General features: G+C 37.5%; 1 protein-coding gene across 12 annotated transcripts in view; it reads left to right on the plus strand.

The window, feature by feature from the left end:
* Pbrm1 (polybromo 1) overlaps positions 1 to 20,013 on the plus strand; it is a 91,989-nt gene that overhangs the window by 26,380 nt on the left and 45,596 nt on the right. For 4 of the 12 annotated variants that reach the window (XM_055612255.1, XM_055612253.1, XM_055612254.1 and 1 more), the window contains 9 exons: positions 2,164 to 2,249; positions 2,872 to 2,967; positions 4,030 to 4,121; positions 5,208 to 5,421; positions 9,123 to 9,264; positions 10,619 to 10,716; positions 12,687 to 12,731; positions 16,193 to 16,469; positions 19,566 to 19,671. In XM_055612255.1, the coding sequence (XP_055468230.1) occupies positions 2,164 to 2,249; positions 2,872 to 2,967; positions 4,030 to 4,121; positions 5,208 to 5,421; positions 9,123 to 9,264; positions 10,619 to 10,716; positions 12,687 to 12,731; positions 16,193 to 16,469; positions 19,566 to 19,671 (1,156 nt within the window). The remainder of the gene's footprint in view (positions 1 to 2,163; positions 2,250 to 2,871; positions 2,968 to 4,029; positions 4,122 to 5,207; positions 5,422 to 9,122; positions 9,265 to 10,618; positions 10,717 to 12,686; positions 12,732 to 16,192; positions 16,470 to 19,565; positions 19,672 to 20,013) is intronic. The other 8 variants (XM_055612252.1, XM_055612258.1, XM_055612261.1 and 5 more) reach the window with 3 other exon arrangements.

A 20,013-nucleotide genomic window follows, 5' to 3' on the forward strand; every position in this document is an offset into this window, starting at 1 on the left:
TTTTAAAACTTACTGTTTCTTTATTGAATTGTGTTGGCAACCTTACTGAAAATGATTTAACCATTGATATAAAGGTTTATTCCTGGATTCTTTAATATCTTCTGTTCATCTAAGTTATTTGTTTTTTTTTACAACTATTTAGTCTTTGCACTTAAACTCCATAAATACAGAAAGCATCTTTTGAAATGTAATACGTAATGTAAAATAACTAATTGCTTTGAAGTTGCTCCTTAGAAACTTTCTGGTCTAATAATGAATAGTTGATTGTAGAAATGTCTTTGATTAATCATTGAGAATTGAGGAAGGGTGCTCAAAAAAATCTTTTGCTAATAAAATCATTAAATTCTGAGTGCTGGCCAAAATACTGAAAATTGCTGTTTGTACTTCATATTAACTTTTATTTGCACTTAATTTATGCTGAATTTATTTCTGTGCCATAAGTTTAAGTTTTCTCTGAGATATCTTTTTCTTCTGTGCAGCTTCCTTGGCTTAGGAATAGTTTGTTTCTTTTCAGTGAGGATTATGTCAGTGTGTCAAGGTGAGCTCAGCTAGTCACCCACTGTCACACTCTGTAAGTCCAGCAACACATCTTGGATGCTTTGTTGACCTGGATATGTCCAGTGACTACAGAATCTGTGTCTATTCCCTCAGTTCAGCATTGCTCTCTTATTTTTAATCATGTGCAGTAAAAATTCAGCATCGTGTTTTGGGGTTGCTGATCTTGTGCCCTAGTATTTGACCTGGACACAAATACTGGCTCTACCATCATACTGCTGGGATGGTACACATTGCTTCTTTAAAGTTCCGTCTTTGAAGTACTTGGTGGCTTTTCAGATATGTAGACCCCTGATGGCCTGGGCAGTTTCACAAGTGTAGCCCTTCAACCCCTCATTGTGCTGTAGGAGGGAGATACTATCTGTAACATTGTTTCTTTTTTTTTTTTACATTGTTTCTTTTTATTATTTTATTTTATATGTGTGAATGTTTTGCCTGTGTGTATCTACATCATGTGCCTGTGGTGCCTGGGAAGTCCAGAAGAGGGCATTGGAACCTCTGGAACTGGAGTTATAGACTGCTGTGAACTGCCACAAGGGTGCTGGGACTCAAACCCAGGTCCACTTTATTTTGCATTTTTAAAGAAATCAGAGTGAAGCCAGGTGTAGTAGTGCACACCTTTAATCCCAGCACTCAAGAGGGAGAAGCAGAGGGAATCTTTGTGAGTTCAAGGTCAGTCTGGTCTGCATAGAGAATTCCAGAACAGCCAGACAGGAAGGGAGAGAGGTGTGGAGAGAGAGAATTGGAAGTCCTTGAATTCTTAGTTTGTGAAAGGACATTTTAGTCATTTGTAGTACTATTTGCTGATATGATTAAGACATTTTTTAGTCTGATTATTTTTCCTGAACTAAGTTGTTTTTACTTGTTCATTTATTTTTTTTGAAGCAGAGTTGAGATTTATTAGGAATAAAGTTTGATAGTGTGAGGATTATTAGAAAGTTATGTGCTTAGGGAAAGGATATACCATAAAGCAATAAAGCACATACCATAAAGCATGAGTATGTGCTTCTCCAGAGAGAGTCAATCTGAACTAAGTTTTAAAGGCAAAAGAAACTTTGGATCTGCTGTGTTAGGTTGCTGTTATTAAGCGAGCATATTTATCTCAAATTTGTGTACATGGTCTTTTAAATTGTAAAATTACATCTTTGTTTGAAATTTTAGATCATTTTATACAAATAGAATTCATTATTTTTTGCCATTGGATCAGTGTGCCTCTTAATTGCCAAACTGTAAAAGAGTCAGCAGCCTTTTAAACTTGTATGTGATTAATGACAGGTTTTGAAGATTATTTGGAAGTTTGTGAGAGGTATTTGGATGCAGGGTTATGGCTGCTGAGTGGAAATCTGCTCCAAATGAAAGACTGACATGAAAGCCAGTAGTACATGAGTCGGGGTAGTTTTCTCTCTTTTTTTCCATCACATTATTTGTTTGTGTGTTTGTTTTGGGTGTGGGTAGGCGTAAACCTGTGGAGGTAAGAGGACAACTTCTCTATGCACTGTGGGTTTTAGGGAATGAACTTGGGTCATTAGGCTTGGTGGCAAGTGCCTCTACCTACACTGATCTATCTTGTGAGCCTTTTTTTAAAGCAAAATAATTTTTTCTTGCTAGGATGCCAATTCGATTAAAAAAATATTTTATATGAAAAAGGCAGAAATTGAACATCATGAAATGGCTAAATCAAGTCTTCGAATAAGGTAGGTTTAAGATATCTAAGACTCTTGTGCCTATTTGCTGAATGTTTAGCTTGTAAAATTAATTCAGTAGAAAATAAGATTTACAATTGATGTATGATTCTGGAAACAGTAAAAGAAGCTTTCCAGTTACCATTGTAGTCGAAGGAGGTTATTTGGAAAGATGCTGGACACGTATATTGTGTATAATACACAACACTGTTTATCTATATTTGCAATAAAATGCTTAGTCAGAAGATCTCAAGTCTCATTCTGGCTTTTCCTTCATTAGGAATATATCTTTGAACGAGTCTGAGTTTTGTGATTCTATTTCTTCTTACATGAAATGGAAACATTGAGTAACTACTTTCAAAGCTTTCTTCTGGCCCTCATGTTTGTTTCAATATGGTTCTTCTGATTTTGTGGTAACCATAAGGTCATGAAGACTAGCCCTGGCCCATCTCTTCAGTGTCCCCAAATCTTGACACAGAACTTGCTGCATAATAGACACTCAGAAATATTTTATTACTTCTCTTAGAAGAAAATAGTTTTCTCCTTTTTGTTTGCCCGCATTCTGATTTTTAGCTATTCCATCTATGAGGGTTTTTTTTATTTTATTTTATTTTATTATTTTATCTTTGGATAGGACTGCATCAAATTTGGCTGCAGCCAGGCTGACAGGTCCTTCGCACAGTAAAAGCAGCCTTGGTGAAGAAAGAAACCCCACTAGCAAGTATTACCGGTGAGAGTAAGAGGGTGTAGTCTGAGAGCTGACTCATGCTTATGATAATAGGCATGCTAGCCAGACAGCTATTTTAAAGTATTACTTTTAGGTTTTAAGGAGGGTGTATCAAGTACCTAAGATTGAGGTAGTGGCATATACCCATATTTTCAGCACTTGGAACACTGAGGGAGGAAGACTGTGAGATCAAGGACAGTCCAGGTGACACAGCAAGATCCTGTCACAGAAGTAACCACAAGTAGGTTAAGGTTATATGGTAGACCTTTCCTCACCTTGCAGCTAACACTTAAGCTGAGTAGTAGAGAATAATTAAATCCTTACTCTCCATAAAATACGGAGTAATGTATTACGTTTAAATGAAAACCAAATTGTAGTAGTCTGTTCCAGCTCTCTGCTACCACTTTCTCTTTTTTGAAGTTTTATTTTATGTCTATGGGTGTTTTGCCTGCGCGTGTGTCTGTGCAGCATGTGAGTACGGTGCCTGTGGGGACCCGAAGAGAGCACCAGATCCCCTGCCACTGCAGTGCCCTCTGGGTGCTAGGAATCAAACCCAGGTCCTCTGGATGGACAGCCAGTGTCCTTAACTGCTGAGCCATCACTTCAGCCCCAATCAATCTATTTATGTATCTTTTTTTCTTTCTCTTTCTTTCTTTCTTTCTTTCTTTCTTTCTTTCTTTCTTTCTTTCTTTCTTTCTTTCTTTCCTTTCTTTCCTTTCTTTCCTTTCTTTCCTTTCTTTCTTTCTTCTGCTCTTTTGAGAGATAGGGTTTCTTTGTGTAACAGAACCCTGGCTGTCCTGGACTCGCTTTGTAAACTAGGCTAGCCTTGAACTCAAAAGAGTTCTGAGATTAAAGGTATGTGCTACCACACACAGCTAGTCAACTTTTTTTTTTTTTTTTTTCGGAAACAAAAATCCCATTTTCTTTGCTAAGACTATGAGGAATATTAATTATAAACTAAGGAGGCAGTTAATAGTAATTTTTTTTAAATAACAGTTCTTATTTTATCAAGGTAAGCAAATCATAAGATCATTCTGTTTTCTAATTGCTTGTTTTTCTTTTTAGTAATAAAAGAGCAGTCCAAGGTGGTCGCTTGTCAGCAATTACCATGGCACTTCAGTATGGCTCAGAAAGTGAAGAGGATGCTGCATTAGCTGGTAGGCATTTTTAGATTGTGGTCCTTCTGACTGAGGGAAACTGCGCTGACTTTGGTCTTTTTAGAGGTGGTTGGTTTTTTAAGAAAATGGTATTTTATTGTATTTGATGAAATCTTGGGTAAGTAAAATTGTCAAAAGCAGATTGCTTTGTGTTAATGGACTAAGCATAGCAGGAAGTCTGAAGAAAACATATTTTAAAAATAAACTATTTTTCAGTCTTTTAACTGAGTGTAACTTTTGAATTTAATGTTTCCAGATAATATTTTTCTATTACATGCAACTACACTAAGTATTTTTTAAGATTATTTTTTTATGTGTTTATGACTGTATAGTTGAGTATATGCCATGTATATGAAGGAGGCCAAAAATAAGATCCCCTGGAGTTGTAATTAAGGTTGTTGTCAGTTGTCCAATGTGGATTCTGAGTAATGAATTCATGTCCTCCAGAAGAGTGGCAAGCATTTTTAACTGAGTAATCTAACCATGCTTAGCATTATCTTTAAGGAAAATTTAGAAATCTTTAAAATCATTTTACAAGCTGTGCATAGTAGTACGTGCCTATAATCCTAGTACTTGAGAGGTAGATACTTCTAGTAAGTTGGAGGCCAGCCAAGCCTAAACAGTGAAACCTTTATTCAAAAAAAAAGACCTAATTAAATAAAAGAAAATTGTTTTTAGCTGAGCATGACTGAGCATGCTTGTAATTCCAGCACCCAAAAGACTAAAGCAGGAGGATTTCTGAGAGTTGTAGATTAGCTTGGGCTATGATATAGGATCTAATTTATAAGCAAAGAATGAAACAAATACATTAATAATTTAAAGTGTTGGTTCTGAACTGGAGAGATGGCTAAGAGCACTTACTGCTTTTGTAGATGACCCAGGTTCAATTCCCTGGACCTTCATGGCAGCTCACAACTGTCTAACTCCAGACAAAGAGGATCCAGTGCTCTCTACAGGCACCAGATACCCATGCATACATGGAGGCCAAATACTCATACACATAAAACAAATCTTAAGAATTGATAAAGTTAAATGTTGACTCTTTTTGTCTTTATTCCCCTAATAAATATGTTTTTGTCTTCCCAGCTGCACGTTATGAAGAAGGGGAATCTGAAGCAGAGAGCATCACTTCCTTTATGGATATTTCAAATCCTTTTTATCAGCTTTATGACACAGTTAGGAGCTGTCGGAATAACCAAGGGCAGCTAATAGCTGAACCTTTTTTCCATTTGCCTTCAAAGAAAAAATATCCAGATTATTATCAGCAAATTAAAATGCCCATATCACTTCAACAGATCAGGTAAGACTGCTTCTTTATTATTCAATATAGATGTATCTTGAAGTTGAACATGGTAGTATAACTTTTCCTTCCAAAAATAGATAAGGACATTAAATGATATAAAATAGTTTTTTTCTTCACTATTTAAGTATCTGACTTGTAACTGAGTAAAGTAAAAACAAGCAAAACACCTTCATGCTCACACTATCACATTGATATTTATTTAGTTTATTTTTTCTTTTTCTTTTTTATTTATTACAATTTATTCACTTTGTATCCCAGCTGTAGCCCCTTCCATTCTCTCCTGCTAGTCTCACCCTCCCTGCCTCATCTCCCCCTATGTCCCTCCCCTAGTCCACTGATCTCCTTCTATCTGGCCCTAGCCTATCAGGTCTCATCAGGACTAGCTACATTGTTTTCTTCTGTGGCCTGGTTAGGCTGCTGCCCCAGGGGGAGGTGATCAAAAGAGCTAGCCACTGAGTTCATGTCAGAGACAGTCCTTGTTCCCATTACCAGGGAACCCACTTGGACCCTGAACTGCCATGGGCTACATCTGAGCAGGGGGTCTAGGTCCTCTCCATGCATGGTCCTTGGTTGGAGTATTGGTCTCTGCAGGGACCCCTGAGCCCAGAGTTTTTGGTCTATTGGTCTTCTTGTGGAGCTCCTGTTGCCTCCAGGTCTTTCTATCTCCCTTTTCTATAAGATTCCCTGTACTCTGCCCAAGGTTTGACTATGAGTTTCAGCATCTGGTTCAATACCTGCTGGGTAGATTCTTTCATAGGCCCTCTGTGGTAGGTTCTGAAACAATTTTGTGGTGTAGTCATAGCTGGCTTCAAAGTCTTCCTCCCTTAGTATGTAGAATGTCAGTTTATTTGCATTACTAAAATGATACAGAAATTAAGCTAGCATTAAGAAAACAATCTAGAAATTCATCATTTATATTCTTTGCTTTTGGAAGGGTAGTGAATTTTATAGATATGAAGTTCCCTTTTAATAAGTTTTGTCTTTAGTTTCTTTTTCTTTAACTTTAAAAAATTCAAGTAGTTAATTTTAATTTTTAACTCTTTAAAGATTTATTTGTTTAATGTATATGAGTATTGCCTGCATGTATATATGTATGTCTGTATGTACACCATGTTCATGATTGGTGTCCTTTGAAGGCAGAAGAGGGCTTTGTACAGGAGCTGGAAGTGCAGGCTGTTGTGAGCTACCCTATGGACACTGTGAACTGAATGCAGGTCCTCGATGAGAGCAGTAAGTGCTCTTAACTGCTGAGCCATATCTCTGGCGTGTCCTGTCCCTGCAACTTGTACTTTTTAAAAATTTGTATGAGTATTTTGTCTGCATGTCTGTGTACAATGTATGTACCTGATGCCTGTGGAGGCCAAAGGACAACATCAGATTCCCTGGAATGCCGCTAACAGATGTTTGGAAGCTGCCCTGTGGGTACTGGGATCAAACCTTGGTTTTCTGGAAAAGTAGCCAGTGGCCTTAACTGTTAGCCATGTCTCTAGTCATTAGTCTAGTTCATTTTAAAAGCCAAATTAAGTCATTGGCCTTCTTAGTTAACAATTTTTTGAAGTTGGAATTGTGTAATACAGACTTTGTTAAATGAGAAGATACAAAATTTGCAATATTCAGAATTCTGCATCTTCTCTCATTTAAATTTTTCTGTGGTAGTTGTAAAGTATAATGCTTCTCAACCTGTGGGCCAAGACTTCTTGGGGGGGGTGGTGTCACATATCAGATATTTGTATATATTCACATACATTTATAGCAGAAAATTTACAGTTATGAAATAGCAATGAAATCATTGTAGCTTCTGTGATGCTAGAAATGTCTTACTGTGTGGATCATCCTGTGTAAAAAGCACAAGTCACTTATAAGTGTGCTCTTGAAAGGTGGGGAATGCAAGTAAGAAATTTGACTTTAAATTTCACTCGATTTTAATGGCTGTGTGACCCAGCATGGTCCTAGGAATATTTGTTGGTAGAAGGAAGGGAGATGGATGCCTCCCCAAACAGCATAGAATAGATGACTGGGGCTGTTTGAGTTGTAGAGTCTGCTTACTTAGCGTGTCTTTGAGTTCAGTCTCCAGCCCCACCAAAGGAAAAGAAAAGAAAGAGGAACCAGCCAGTGTGACTCCACTGTACTAAGGTTTACCGTCCCCATGTGTTGCCATTTCTCCCCTCCTTCCCTCCACCTCCCCAGCACCCCATTGCATTGAACGACAGTAGTACGGTAAATGTCTGCATATAGAACAAGGTGTTGTTTTCAAGTTTGGATTCTGTTTTGTGTCATGTGTCCACGTAGTGATAGCATACAGTCCTGTACATACCATAATTTATATGGCGGTCAGAGGTCAATTTTCTGGAGTCAGTTCTTTCACTATAGGATCTGGGAATTGAACTCAGGTTGTCAAACTTGAACAGCAAGTTTTCACCCACTGACTCATCCTGCTGGCCCAGATTTTCTGTTCTTTGTAGGTGTTCTTAACAAGTGCCACTTTACTTTTTGTGTTGGCAGGAATAAGCTTCAGAGTGTATTTTAAATTCTGGTGTTAGGCTTATGAGCTAGCACTAAAAACTACATTCATAGTTAATTGTTTTTGCTGCATCCAGAGATGTCTTCCAATATTTATATTTCCTTAAGCATTGTACAGAATCTGAATATAACTCAAATAAAGTAAAACTTTATATGCAGGTTGGATACTACCATTCTAAGAGAAAGTTTGGTATTTCTACATTCACTTGATGAAGCTGTTTTCACCTATTGTCATTCTTAGTACACTTTTTGTGGTTAGCATATAGATACTTTAATCAAAGATGTAAAAGTTCATATCCAAATTCATACAGAATTAGAGCCAGCAGAGATTCTGCTTTGTACAAAGAGCATCAAGCCCATCTGAGAGCTGATGGTCAGTAACCATGTCTAAATGCTTGCATTTTTAGTGATTTTTAGATAAACAATTCTCAGCTTTAAACTATGCTACTTTTGTTTTGTTTTGTTTTGTTTTGTTTTGTTTTGTTTTCCGAGATAGGGTTTCTCTGTATAGCCCTGGCTGTTCTGGAACTCCCCTGTAGGCCAGGCTGGCCTCAAACTCAAAAAGATCTGTCTGTCTCTGCCCCAATTAGTACTGGGATTAAAGGTGTGTGGCACCCCCACCTGGCTCTATGCTTCTTTATAAATGACTGCACTAGAATAATAGTAGTAAATAGATAATTTCTCTTGTTCCCCATCATGAGAGCCACTTTGATTGTTTGCTTGTCTCCTCTGGAGGCAAATATGTTGTTCTGAATACTTTTTCACAGATTTATCACTAGTAACCTGTATGAACTGGAGTGGCCTCCTAATTTCCAGAAATCGGTAGTTTATGGTGATTCTTCATGGAGTTAGTTTAAAAATCTCTCTAATTTCTGTTTCTCAGGGATTTTTTCACTGTGAATTTTTCTAGTGTGTTTGTTTTCATAGTTGGCTACTTTACGAATTTTTTTAATTTAATTAATTCTTTTGGATTTTCAGATAAACTGTGGTATTGTCTACTTTTAATAGTACTTTAGACCTTACATTAACTTGAAAGCCAGGTAAAGTGGCTGGTAAAGACACATTATGTGGTACTTGTGAAGGTTGGTTTTTTTTTTGTTGTTGTTGTTGGACTTTCAAGAAGAATGGTTGATAATTTTCATAATAGAAACTTCTAATCATTTATTTGTCTTTCACAGAACAAAGCTAAAGAACCAAGAATATGAAACTTTAGATCATTTGGAGTGTGATCTGAATTTAATGTTTGAAAATGCCAAACGCTATAATGTTCCCAATTCAGCCATCTATAAGCGAGTTCTAAAATTGCAGCAAGTCATGCAAGTATGTTGCTGTTTGTTCTATCACTGAGATAGTTTCATGTGTTTGGTGTGTTCTTTTGAGATATGTATCCCCTATCTCCACCCCAGGAATATTAAGTTATTTGTTTCTACTACAAGTACTGTTGAATTTTTTTTAGACTTATCAGAACCCTGTAGAAGAGAAATAATATTTTAAATACCATAACATTGTGATAGAAGAAGCAAGGATTTGTCCCTATGGAAAGAGCCAGTTTCAGGATTCTTGGGAAGTTACTCTTCAATTTCAGATGTTAATTGTGCCATTTACAGTTTATTCTTTTGTTCTAGACTTTGTTAATATACGGATGGCCTTTGAGGGCCTGGTAGCACACAGCTGTATAACATGACCTTATAACAACACACACACACCTTGACTTTAGCAAAAGAACATCTGAAAACTAATCCATTATTGTCATATACAAGAGTTTGTCAGATTAAGTTGGGGATTTTTAGGGAAAAAAAAAGGTAAATATTAAAGGCAGATTAACTCACGCTAGGCAATGATGGTACATGCCTTTAATCCCAGCACTTGGGAGGCAGAGGTAGGCAGTCTCTGAGTCCTGGGCCAACCTGGTCTCCAGAGCTAGTTCCAGAACAGCCAAGGCTACTCGGAGAAAACTCTGTCTTGAAAAACAAACAAAAAACAGACTAACTCTCTCTTACAGGTGGCCTTTTTGTCCTTGTAGGGTGGTCTTTTTAATTTGTGTAGTGGCAGGGGGTTGGTCAGAGTACAATTTGTTTGAGTCTTTATCTCCTTTTAGCATGTGAATGCAGGAAAGTCATCAGGCTTGGCACCAAATACCTTTACCCACTGAGCCATTTTGCTGGCCTCTGTCTCTGGTAGTATATTTCTGGAAGCAAGAAACAATTTTAAATCAAACGTAGTCTTTATTTCCTTTTTTATGACAGTAGATCTAGAGGTGATAGAGGTGATTTTCACCTCTCAGTTTTTAGACTTTTTTTTTTTTCTTTGCCATACTGCTCCTTAGAAGTCAGGTACAAAAGTTCCCTCTAAGTTAACTTAACTTAAGCCTGGCCTGCAGGGCAAGCCAATCCCATAGCTTGCCTCAGAGCTTTTAACTGTACCATGCCGTTGACAGTCATAAACGTTCTAGTTAGCATTGATTTTTTTTTTATTTAGTCTGATTTCATTTTTAATCTACTCTTCTGTCATGTAGGCTATTAAAAATGTTTGAAGATGGTTCAGTTTTTGCATCCTACATGAAGTTGTACCTCTAAAAATGAACGTGAATCATATGCCTGGCTCTTTAACGTTCACATAGTCCTAGGAATGCCCGACAGAGTGAGGCTGACTCCTGGCATCTGCTTTGTTTTAGGCAAAGAAGAAAGAGCTTGCCAGAAGAGATGACATTGAGGATGGAGACAGCATGATCTCTTCAGCCACTTCTGATACTGGTAGTGCCAAAAGAAAAAGGTATATGTTCTTTTCCTATCTGGAACCAGCTAGTTCCTATTTATTTTATTTTAGATAAATTCAGAAAAAAAAAAATGTAAGCTATGAAGCATGAATTCTTTTAAAACCTTTAAATATTTGATAGTATGTCGTTTCCAATTCATTTCTAAGTTGGATAGTGTTTTCTTTTTGCCAAGTATCGTATTGCTTTTAGATGACAGAAAAAAATAACATGTAGCTTGGGCAAACATTCTTTTCACTGTCCAGATTTCTTTTTTAAGTTGGCATTTTGAAAGTCCCACTTAAATCTTAGATAGTTGTTTGATAGTGAATTGGAAAGATGGAGTAGTAATTAAGAAAGGTAAGGATGAGTCAGCACTGCTGCTCTGAAGTCAGTCCTGCTCTGATCGTTGCTTTTCCTCATGAACTTGTGTTTACTTCTGAGACTATCAAGTTATAACTACTTACAGGCAAGAAAATATTGAGCTGATTATTTGAGTATTTTTTGTTTTCTTTCTAATTGTCCTCTTACCTTCCCTAATCCTTTTCTTCCCCTCACTGTTTTAAGGAGGGGAACCTCACTGTGAGATTCTAAATCTAGGCTCTCATAAAGAATCATGCAAGACCATCTCTTGGAATTTCTTTGACCTGATCATTGTGGAACACCATATGCTCCCTGAAGATTAACTATTTTACATTCTTTGTAGCAGCAGTCAGTCTGGGAGGATCCCTTAAACAAGGAATAAGCTAATCACTGATAGCAGGCTTGACAGACTCAGGATCAAAATGAAGAAATCGGTTCATTGTTTTGACATATTTCTGTATTTGTATTAAAAGATCCACTAAGACCAAAAGGTTTTGAAGTGTGACTTAGGAGTAAAAAGCTGCCTTGTCTTTCCCTCTTAAACTTGGAAAATAACTGCAATGCTATGCGGTATTAGCTGAATTGGTTGGTGTGCCCTGAGATGCAAGTCTCTTCCATTACTGGCCTGTGGATTTCATCCTTCCAAGTTCTTAATTCCTTGTTATACTAGGGACAACGGAGGAAAAATGTGAAACCAGATCAGAGACATCAAATCAAGAACATCTTTGAGTATAATTATATAATTCTCTTCAACATCACCTGTGTTTTCCAGATCAGTCACCAATCAAAGATAGAAACTTCTCAGACAAAAGAAGGTAATGGAGGCAAACGTGATCACGGTGCAGTTAGTGCCAACATTGGACGAGTGTTAGGGAGCCTTTCCAAGGGAGCATTAACCTAGCCCAGATATTTAAAAAGCCCGTGTCTCTGCGGCCTGTAGTGCGGGAGATTCCAGGTAGATGAAGTTACTGGACTTCAACCTCCTATAAAAAGAAAACTAAGCCTTAGGTTAGTAAAATTATTAAACCATATTTCACACAAAAGTTTCCTTAAGAATAGGTTTCCCAGGAAATGGGTAATATAATAAAGTTCATGAAAAAAAGTAGCAGAACCATAAATTATCTACCAAAACAATAATAATAATAATAAACTATCCAGGATTGGGCTGCAAACATGTGGATATTAAAAGTCAGAGACTTCAGTCTTATTATAATAACAAAGTGATGAATTTTTTAATGAAGGTTAATAAGTGGGTCTTGGCAGAAGGCAAGCAAACCTGAGCTTGGTCAGAGATATCAGAGCCATGTCTTTCAAATACCACTCTACTCCCAAGTAATATATATTATTCTGTTTTTGCGTGTTTTTTTTTTTTTTAATACTTAAAAAGTCTAAGAAAAATGGATTATGGGTATATATTCTCTTCATTCTGAGAATGCATCCTTTCTCCCTACCCTGTACCCAAAAATCTGCTTTCAGTTTCTGTGTTGAAATGTTTCAAGTGTTAAAATCTTTTATCTTTTGGACCAAATAATCTTCTTTTCCTCGATCATATTTGGCTTATGCATGACCCTCCAATGTTGCTTGTTTTATTTCTCTTCACATGTACTGTTTGTTTCTGCTTTCCCAGGAATACTCATGACAGTGAGATGTTGGGTCTCAGGAGGCTATCCAGGTGTGCAGACCTTTTTTATGCATAAACATACTTTTAATACTGTAATTATTCTGTGACATGGTCAGTACTGACAGTATGAGAAGAAAGATCTTATGCATGTGAAACAAGTGTTTGGGATGCAAGTTTATTTTATGAGTAAAGAAAACAGTACAGTTTAGAAGTCTAGTTAGTTTGTCAAAATTAGCCTCCATATATTCAGTGCTACCTTTAATTTGTTGCTAGCTTTCTTTTTCAGGGGCAGACAAGTCCCCTCGTTTATCATGTGGCTATTCTTTTGTAGCAAAAGGTATAGGCTGGCCTGGCCAGTGACAAGGGCTAATGGATGCTGCTTGCATCTCCTGAGTGTCTTTCCGACTGGGTTGGTGGAAAGATCAGAATTAGCACTGGCAGTCTAAACAGTCAGTGCATGTAGGTACTTGAACATTGTGCTGGGCTAGTGCTTCTCACTGTCTTAGACCCTGACCCTGTCTACATCTTACTTCTTAAAGCATCCATTTCTTTAACACATCTTTTGTATGTTACTCAGGAATTTCAGTACATCCTACAAGTTGTCATGGTACAGTACTGAATGATAATTATAGCGGATATTTTGGGGTTGTTTTTTTTTTTTAAGATGTATTTTTATTTTATGTGTATGGGTGTTCTGTCTACATGTATATCTATGCACTGTATGCATATGGTACCAACAGAGGCCTGAAGAGGGTCAGATCATCTGGGACTGAAGTTAGAGGCATTCATAGGTGCAGCTGCTCATCCCATAACCACAGCAGCCAAGAGGCTCGGGAAAGAGGGTCACTACCAGCTTGAAGCTAGCATGGGTTATAGTATGAGAACCTATTATTTGTTTGTTTGTTTGATTTTTTAAAAGATGAGATTAAGAACAAAGTCCCTTCTTACTCATAATCATATAAATTAAAAAAAAACCACTACTTTTAAATTTGATTTTCATGTGTTGGAAGCTTGTTCTACTGTTCTGATACCCTTAGTAGAGGACCTTTTATGGCCATTCTCCTTTAAAATTATCTTTATTACAATAATGTGTATGATTTTGGCTTGTAATCACTTTAAGTATACAATGATGAAGAGTCTTGATTTTGAGTTCCTTTAAGAAGTTGAATTGGGGGCTGGAGAGATGGCTGAGAGGTTAAGAGCACTGGCTGTTCTTCCAGAGGTCATGAGTTCAATTCCCAGTAACCACATGGTGGCTCACAACCATCTAAAATAAAATCTGGTGCCCTCTTCTGGCATACAAGTGTACATGCAAACATGTTCATGTAGACACACATTGTATACATAATAAATAAATCTTTAAAAAAAAAAAGTTGAATTGGGCATTGTGGCTTATACTTGTAACCTCAGAACTTGGGAAGCAAAGGCAGGATGATTCTCAGTTTGAGTCTAGCATAAGCTGCATAGCATAAGATTTTGTCAGAAAAATAGCAAATTTTAGCCAGGTATGGTAGTAAACAGATGTCTACAATCCTGGCAGCACTGGGGCAGGAGTTCCGGAATTCTAGGCCAGCTCCCCTGTCTCAACAAGATGATTTTACCTGCATAGGCTACATGCTACTGATTCTCAAAGAACGTTTATGCTCTTAAAACATACGGAGCCTGTTTTTATGAATCTTTTCAAAAATGGAAATTACCCAACTATTAATAGTTAATAGCTTAGAGGGGATAAAGGAGTAGGTTGGCTATAAATTTATTCTAAGGATGACTCTGAAAAGCAAAGTAACATTGGAAATGGACAGAGAGGGGGCTGGAGAGGTGACTTTGGAGGCTAAGAGAACTTGCTGTTCTTTTGGAAGACCGAAGTTTAGTTACAGAACCTACATCAGACAGCTCACAGCTGCCTGTAATGTCTTGCCCCAGTGTGATGCTCTGCCATTTCAGAGCTTTGAACCTATTAATAGTATCCATTAGCTACAGACCTAGAAATAAAGAACATCTTCTGCACACCATTGTTCCAAATTGCTTCTTTGAGGAAATACTATCCACTAGATGAGGTATCTCCTAGGTTAACTAATAACTATTTACTTCATGCAGAGACACAAAAGAACTGAAAGAGAAATTGGCAAAATGATCACGGGGCCACAAAGGAGGAAGGCAGTCAAAATATTCTTTATTTGAACATACAAACCTCACATACATAGATGCATACATGATCTGTCTCCTCCCACCTTTTCCTTTTCTCCAACCCCACCCCCATCTCAGGTAGCCGAAGGTTGCCTAAACTTGCTATGAATCCAGATGCAAATCTGCACTATCATGCCTGGCTTTTATTTCTGGTTTTTACAAACCTGTCTTAAATTGAGGCAATGTTTCATGACCTAGAAGGAGAATGAAAATATCTGAGGACTAGGCTAAGAAACTCATAGCCATATAATTTTCTTCAGGAATGAACTTCCTTCCCCTTATAAAATGGAAAACAACTAAAAATATTTTACTTCTGTGTACTTTAATATAGAATCTTAGGAGGGTTTTGTTTTATATACTAGAAACTAATCTTGAGTTATTTCCTTTTTCATGTACCTGACCACTTGGAGACTACTGGGTGGTCTGGCTAGAATTTTATCAGTTTCCTGCAGACATAAAACAGTTGATTAATTGGAAGGTGAATATTTAATGATTCATTGAGCCATTTGCCTTGAATTTTTCATTTTAGCCTCTCAGCTGGTTTTCTCAACAATTAAGCAAGGCAAGCATCTTGGGGCCCCTTTTGAACTCTGGTGTTATTAATCTTTGGTCCTTGTACTTTGTTCTATACCATTCATGTCAGTTTCTCGGGATCTTATCTTGATTGTGGACTCTGGCGAAAAGGCAAGGATACACGCTGAAGGCTAAACATTTGGAGAGACCTCAGATGAACCACAGGCTACTTCAGGCTACTTTGGATTAGACAGGAATGCTGGGTAAAGGAATAAGCAGGGACTGATAATACTAATGCAAGTGGGGCTTGTACCTTCTATGGAGATGTTAGTTTGGTGGGGTTTTTGTTTGTTTTCTGGGTAGCTAGAATATTCTGCTTAGGAGTAGCTATCTTAAGAAATGAAACACTGTTGGGTTGTTTTGTTTTGTCTGTGTTTAGAAATGGAATAGCAAATTTTATTGCATTATTTGTCTCAAAAATCCCAAAATGTATTTCAGTTGGTTATTGAATTTCATTTCCTTATGGTATCACACAGTATCATTTTCAACGTTACATTTTAAGAGCTATTCTAAACAGGTTTGTCACTGGTTACTTCTACCAGGATCACTGTTGTAATAATTTTGTAAATTTTTTTAATACTCTCTTATACCTTTCCAGCGTGTATACTATGTTTATGGCACACCTAACCAATACATTGTAGTCATTATAAAGTACCTCCCCACAAATTATTTTATTTCATGGTCACCCTTGGATAAAGAAAACTGACCGTGGGTTTTTTTTTCCCCCCCTTGTCTACCTTCCCCCTCAACAGTAAAAAGAACATAAGAAAACAGCGAATGAAAATTTTATTCAATGTTGTTCTTGAAGCTCGAGAGCCAGGTTCAGGCAGAAGACTTTGTGATCTATTTATGGTTAAGCCATCCAAGAAGGACTATCCTGATTACTATAAAATCATCTTAGAGCCAATGGACCTGAAAATAATTGAACATAACATCCGAAATGACAAATATGCCGGTGAAGAAGGAATGATGGAAGATATGAAACTTATGTTCCGAAATGCCAGGCACTATAATGAGGAGGGCTCTCAGGTAAAAAGAATCCTAGAGTGAATGCTTTGCTCTCTTTGTCTAATAATGCATTTTGAAAGATCAGATCTCTCTCTCTCAGTGTGTGTGTGCATGTGTATATGAGACGTGCAAGTGAATGTGTGTGTGCACATGGGAGGCTAGAGGAGGGTCTCCGTCATTTTCCTCAGTCACACTCTGCCACTGATTTTCAGCTAGACTGAATGGCCAGCAAGCCCTCACGATCCTCTTCTCTAGTGCTGCAGTTATAAGCATGTGCAGTAGAGCCCGTCGTCTTCTCAATCCCTGTTTGAATTTCAAGACAAAGTATCTCATCTTCCGGGCTGGCCTGGAACTTGCTATTTAGCTGAAAACAACTTTTCTTAAAGGTGTAATATAGCTTGACCTTGAACTTGTGATCCTCTGGTCTCTGCCTCTTCAGCATTTCCATTTGCTGTGTACTATCACAACCTGCCAGCTCTTCTTAACTCCAGTAATTTTTGGTTATTATGTTAATATTTTGCCACTCTTGGTTGCTTAAAAATGGAAGACAGTACATTTTAAAAGAGTAAAGGTTTGTAATTTTAAAAGATGGTTCATTGAGCAAGGGCACTTATTCTGCAAACATGCAGATTCAAGTCATATTCCACCAGCACCTATGTAAAAAGCTATGCACCATGGCACATGCCTATAACTGTAGCACTGGCAAAGAGACAGGAAGATCCTAAGGGCTTGCTGGCTAGCCAGCTTAGCTGAAAGTCAGTGAGATAAGACAGAACATGATTGAGGAAGATGCACTTACATGGCACCTCAATTTTAATCCTGCTTTGTTTTGGGGAGACGTTTTGGTGTATTAAGTACTTGCTGTGCATGCATGAGGACCTAAGTTCAGGTCCCCAGCACCCAATGTAAAAAGCCATATACAAAAGTACATACCTGTAATCCCAGTCCTGGGGAGGTAAGACTAGGGGATCCTTGGGACTGTCAGTCATTTAGCCAAATTGATGGGTTCCATGTTCATGTTGCCTGTCTCCATAAAAAAGAAGTAGTGATCTAGGAAGGCAGCCGACGTCAGCTCTGGCCTGCGTGCACAGATATGCACTTGCATGCACACATATAAAAGAAAGAGCTAGCTGTAACAGTTCATATTATAGTCCCAACACCTGGGAGGCAGAGGCAGGTGGATCTCTGAACTTAAGATCAGTTTGGTCTTCATCATGAGTTATAAGCCAGCCAGGGTTATACAAGACTCTGTCTCAAAAAACCAAAATGATGATGGTAATAAAAAGACAAATGTTTTGAATGCTTCCTGCTTTGCCAGTTTTGTGTGTACTTTAGAAACAATAGTAATAGTAAAGAAATACAAAAATAAAAAATAAAAAAAAGAAATATAATAGAAAAAGCTGAGTTTTGGGAACAATACTTAATACTAAATATGTACTTCAAGAAAAGCCAATACATCAAAATGTTTATCTTTTTTATTTATTCTTTTTCAGGATTTTTAAAAATGTTTTATGTATATGAATATTTTGCCTGTGTGTGTGTGTACGTATGTATGTATATGCATTATGAGTGTATGTATGTATGTTCATTACATGTATGCCTGCTGTTAAGATCAGAAGAGAGTGTTCTATCCCTTAGAACTGGAGTTACATATAGTTCTGGGTTTGGTGGGTTCTGAAAGCTGAACTCGGGTCTTCTGCAAGAGCATTACTCACTCTTACTGCTGAGTTATCTGTCCAGCCCCTGTATCTTTTGAAGGGGTATGCTGCTGGGATTAATTGAGCCCAGTACTTTGATGTGTGCTCTGCCATGCAGCTGTATCTTTGGCCCATGATTTTTAATTCTATTTCTATTTTTTTTATCATTTTAAGTATTTCAAAAATACAACATTTTAAAATTATTTTCTTCTGTCCTTAATTTGAAGTAAAGTAAATATGCTCAGGATACTTGTAGAGCGAAGAAATAGGCCTTTATATAATAGATATATTATGTATAGAGATTCATACTGTCTTCGGTATCTCTGGCTACTGTTAAACCCTTAAGAAAGATAGTCAGTGAAGAAAAGTCACCCTCCTTCTGCCACCGTGCTCTGGTGGACATTCAAGGGAATAAAGCCTCTGCTGGGGAGATGGGAAGGAACTGTGGAGTAAGGCCATTGAGTAAGGAACCTTGTTCTTGGTTATACGTTACTACCCAGTGGGTCAGGCTTTGAGAAAGTATTTTTAGTTTTGGACTTCCACTGGGTTGTGTCTGCTGCCTTGGAGATGCAGTTAAATAGATAAAGGTTTTTGTTTTGTTTATTTGGTTGGTTGGTTGGTTGGTAGGTTTTACTTCTACTTTTTATTTGTTTTGGGGAAACAAAACAGACAAGTGTTTCAAAATTGGGACCAGGAGAGATTGCTCTCTGGTTAACAGCACTGACTGCTCTTCTAGATGACTATGATTTGATTCCCAGAGCCAATGTGGCAGCTCACAATCCTCTGTAACTCCAGTTCCAAGGAATCCAGTATCCTCTTCTGGCTTCTGTAGATACAGGCATTTACATGTGCAGGCTAAGTACTCAGACATGAAATAAAAAATAAAAAGTCCATAAAGCTTCTACCATAGTGGATCCTATATATTAGTATGCATATTTAGACATTAGAATCGTCAGGGAAGCTTCAGAGTAGGTTTTCCCATAAGATAACATTGTTACTGTTCTGAGGAAAACCTAAGTATTTAGCTTTCCGTTATCCTAAGCCAAGTTTTTTGTTTTTTACTTCAGGGTTTCTCTGTGTAGCCTTGGCTGTCCTGGAACTCACTTTGTAGACCAGACCTCCAACTCACAGAGATCTACCTGCCTCTGCCTCCAGAGTGCTAGGATTAAAGGCATGTGCCAACACCACCTGGCAAACTGTTTTAAACACATTCACACATACTCATTTTTTATTTGTTGATACTTTGATATTTGAAATAGAGTTTCACTGTTTAACTGATACCAGCCTCAAACTTGTGAGTTTTCAGCTTTCTGAGTGCTGGCAATTAATTATGTGTCACTACCCTCAGAGATATAAAAACTTCTTTACTTCTTAATTATGTTTTTAAGGAAATAATCTTAAACATATTTTTGGAATGTAGGTATACAATGATGCCCATATCCTGGAGAAGTTACTCAAAGATAAAAGGAAAGAGCTAGGACCATTACCTGATGATGATGACATGGCTTCTCCCAAACTTAAGCTGAGTAAGTCTACCTCATTTATTTTGCTTTTCAGTTTAGTCTGTCAAAGAGAGATTGCTGATTTCTTGACATTTCTTTAATTAAATGATGATTGTATTTTAATTCACTGGCACTCTGCTCTTAGGTATCTTTCTTTACATTCATACTCTTTGACTGCATGTTTTTAAAATAATTTATTTAATTTTATTCTCTGTGCATTGGTATGAAGGTATTAGAATCCCTTGAACTGGAGGCACAGACAGTTGTGAGCTGCCATGTGGGTGCTGGGAATTGAACCCGGGTCCTTTGGAAGAGCAGACACTGCTCTTAACCACTGAGCCATCTCCCCAGCCCTTAAGAGTATTA

This window comes from Psammomys obesus, unplaced genomic scaffold (genome assembly GCF_907164565.1).
Source record: "Psammomys obesus unplaced genomic scaffold, mPsaObe1.curated_primary_1811, whole genome shotgun sequence".
Taxonomy (NCBI): Eukaryota; Metazoa; Chordata; class Mammalia; order Rodentia; family Muridae; genus Psammomys; species Psammomys obesus.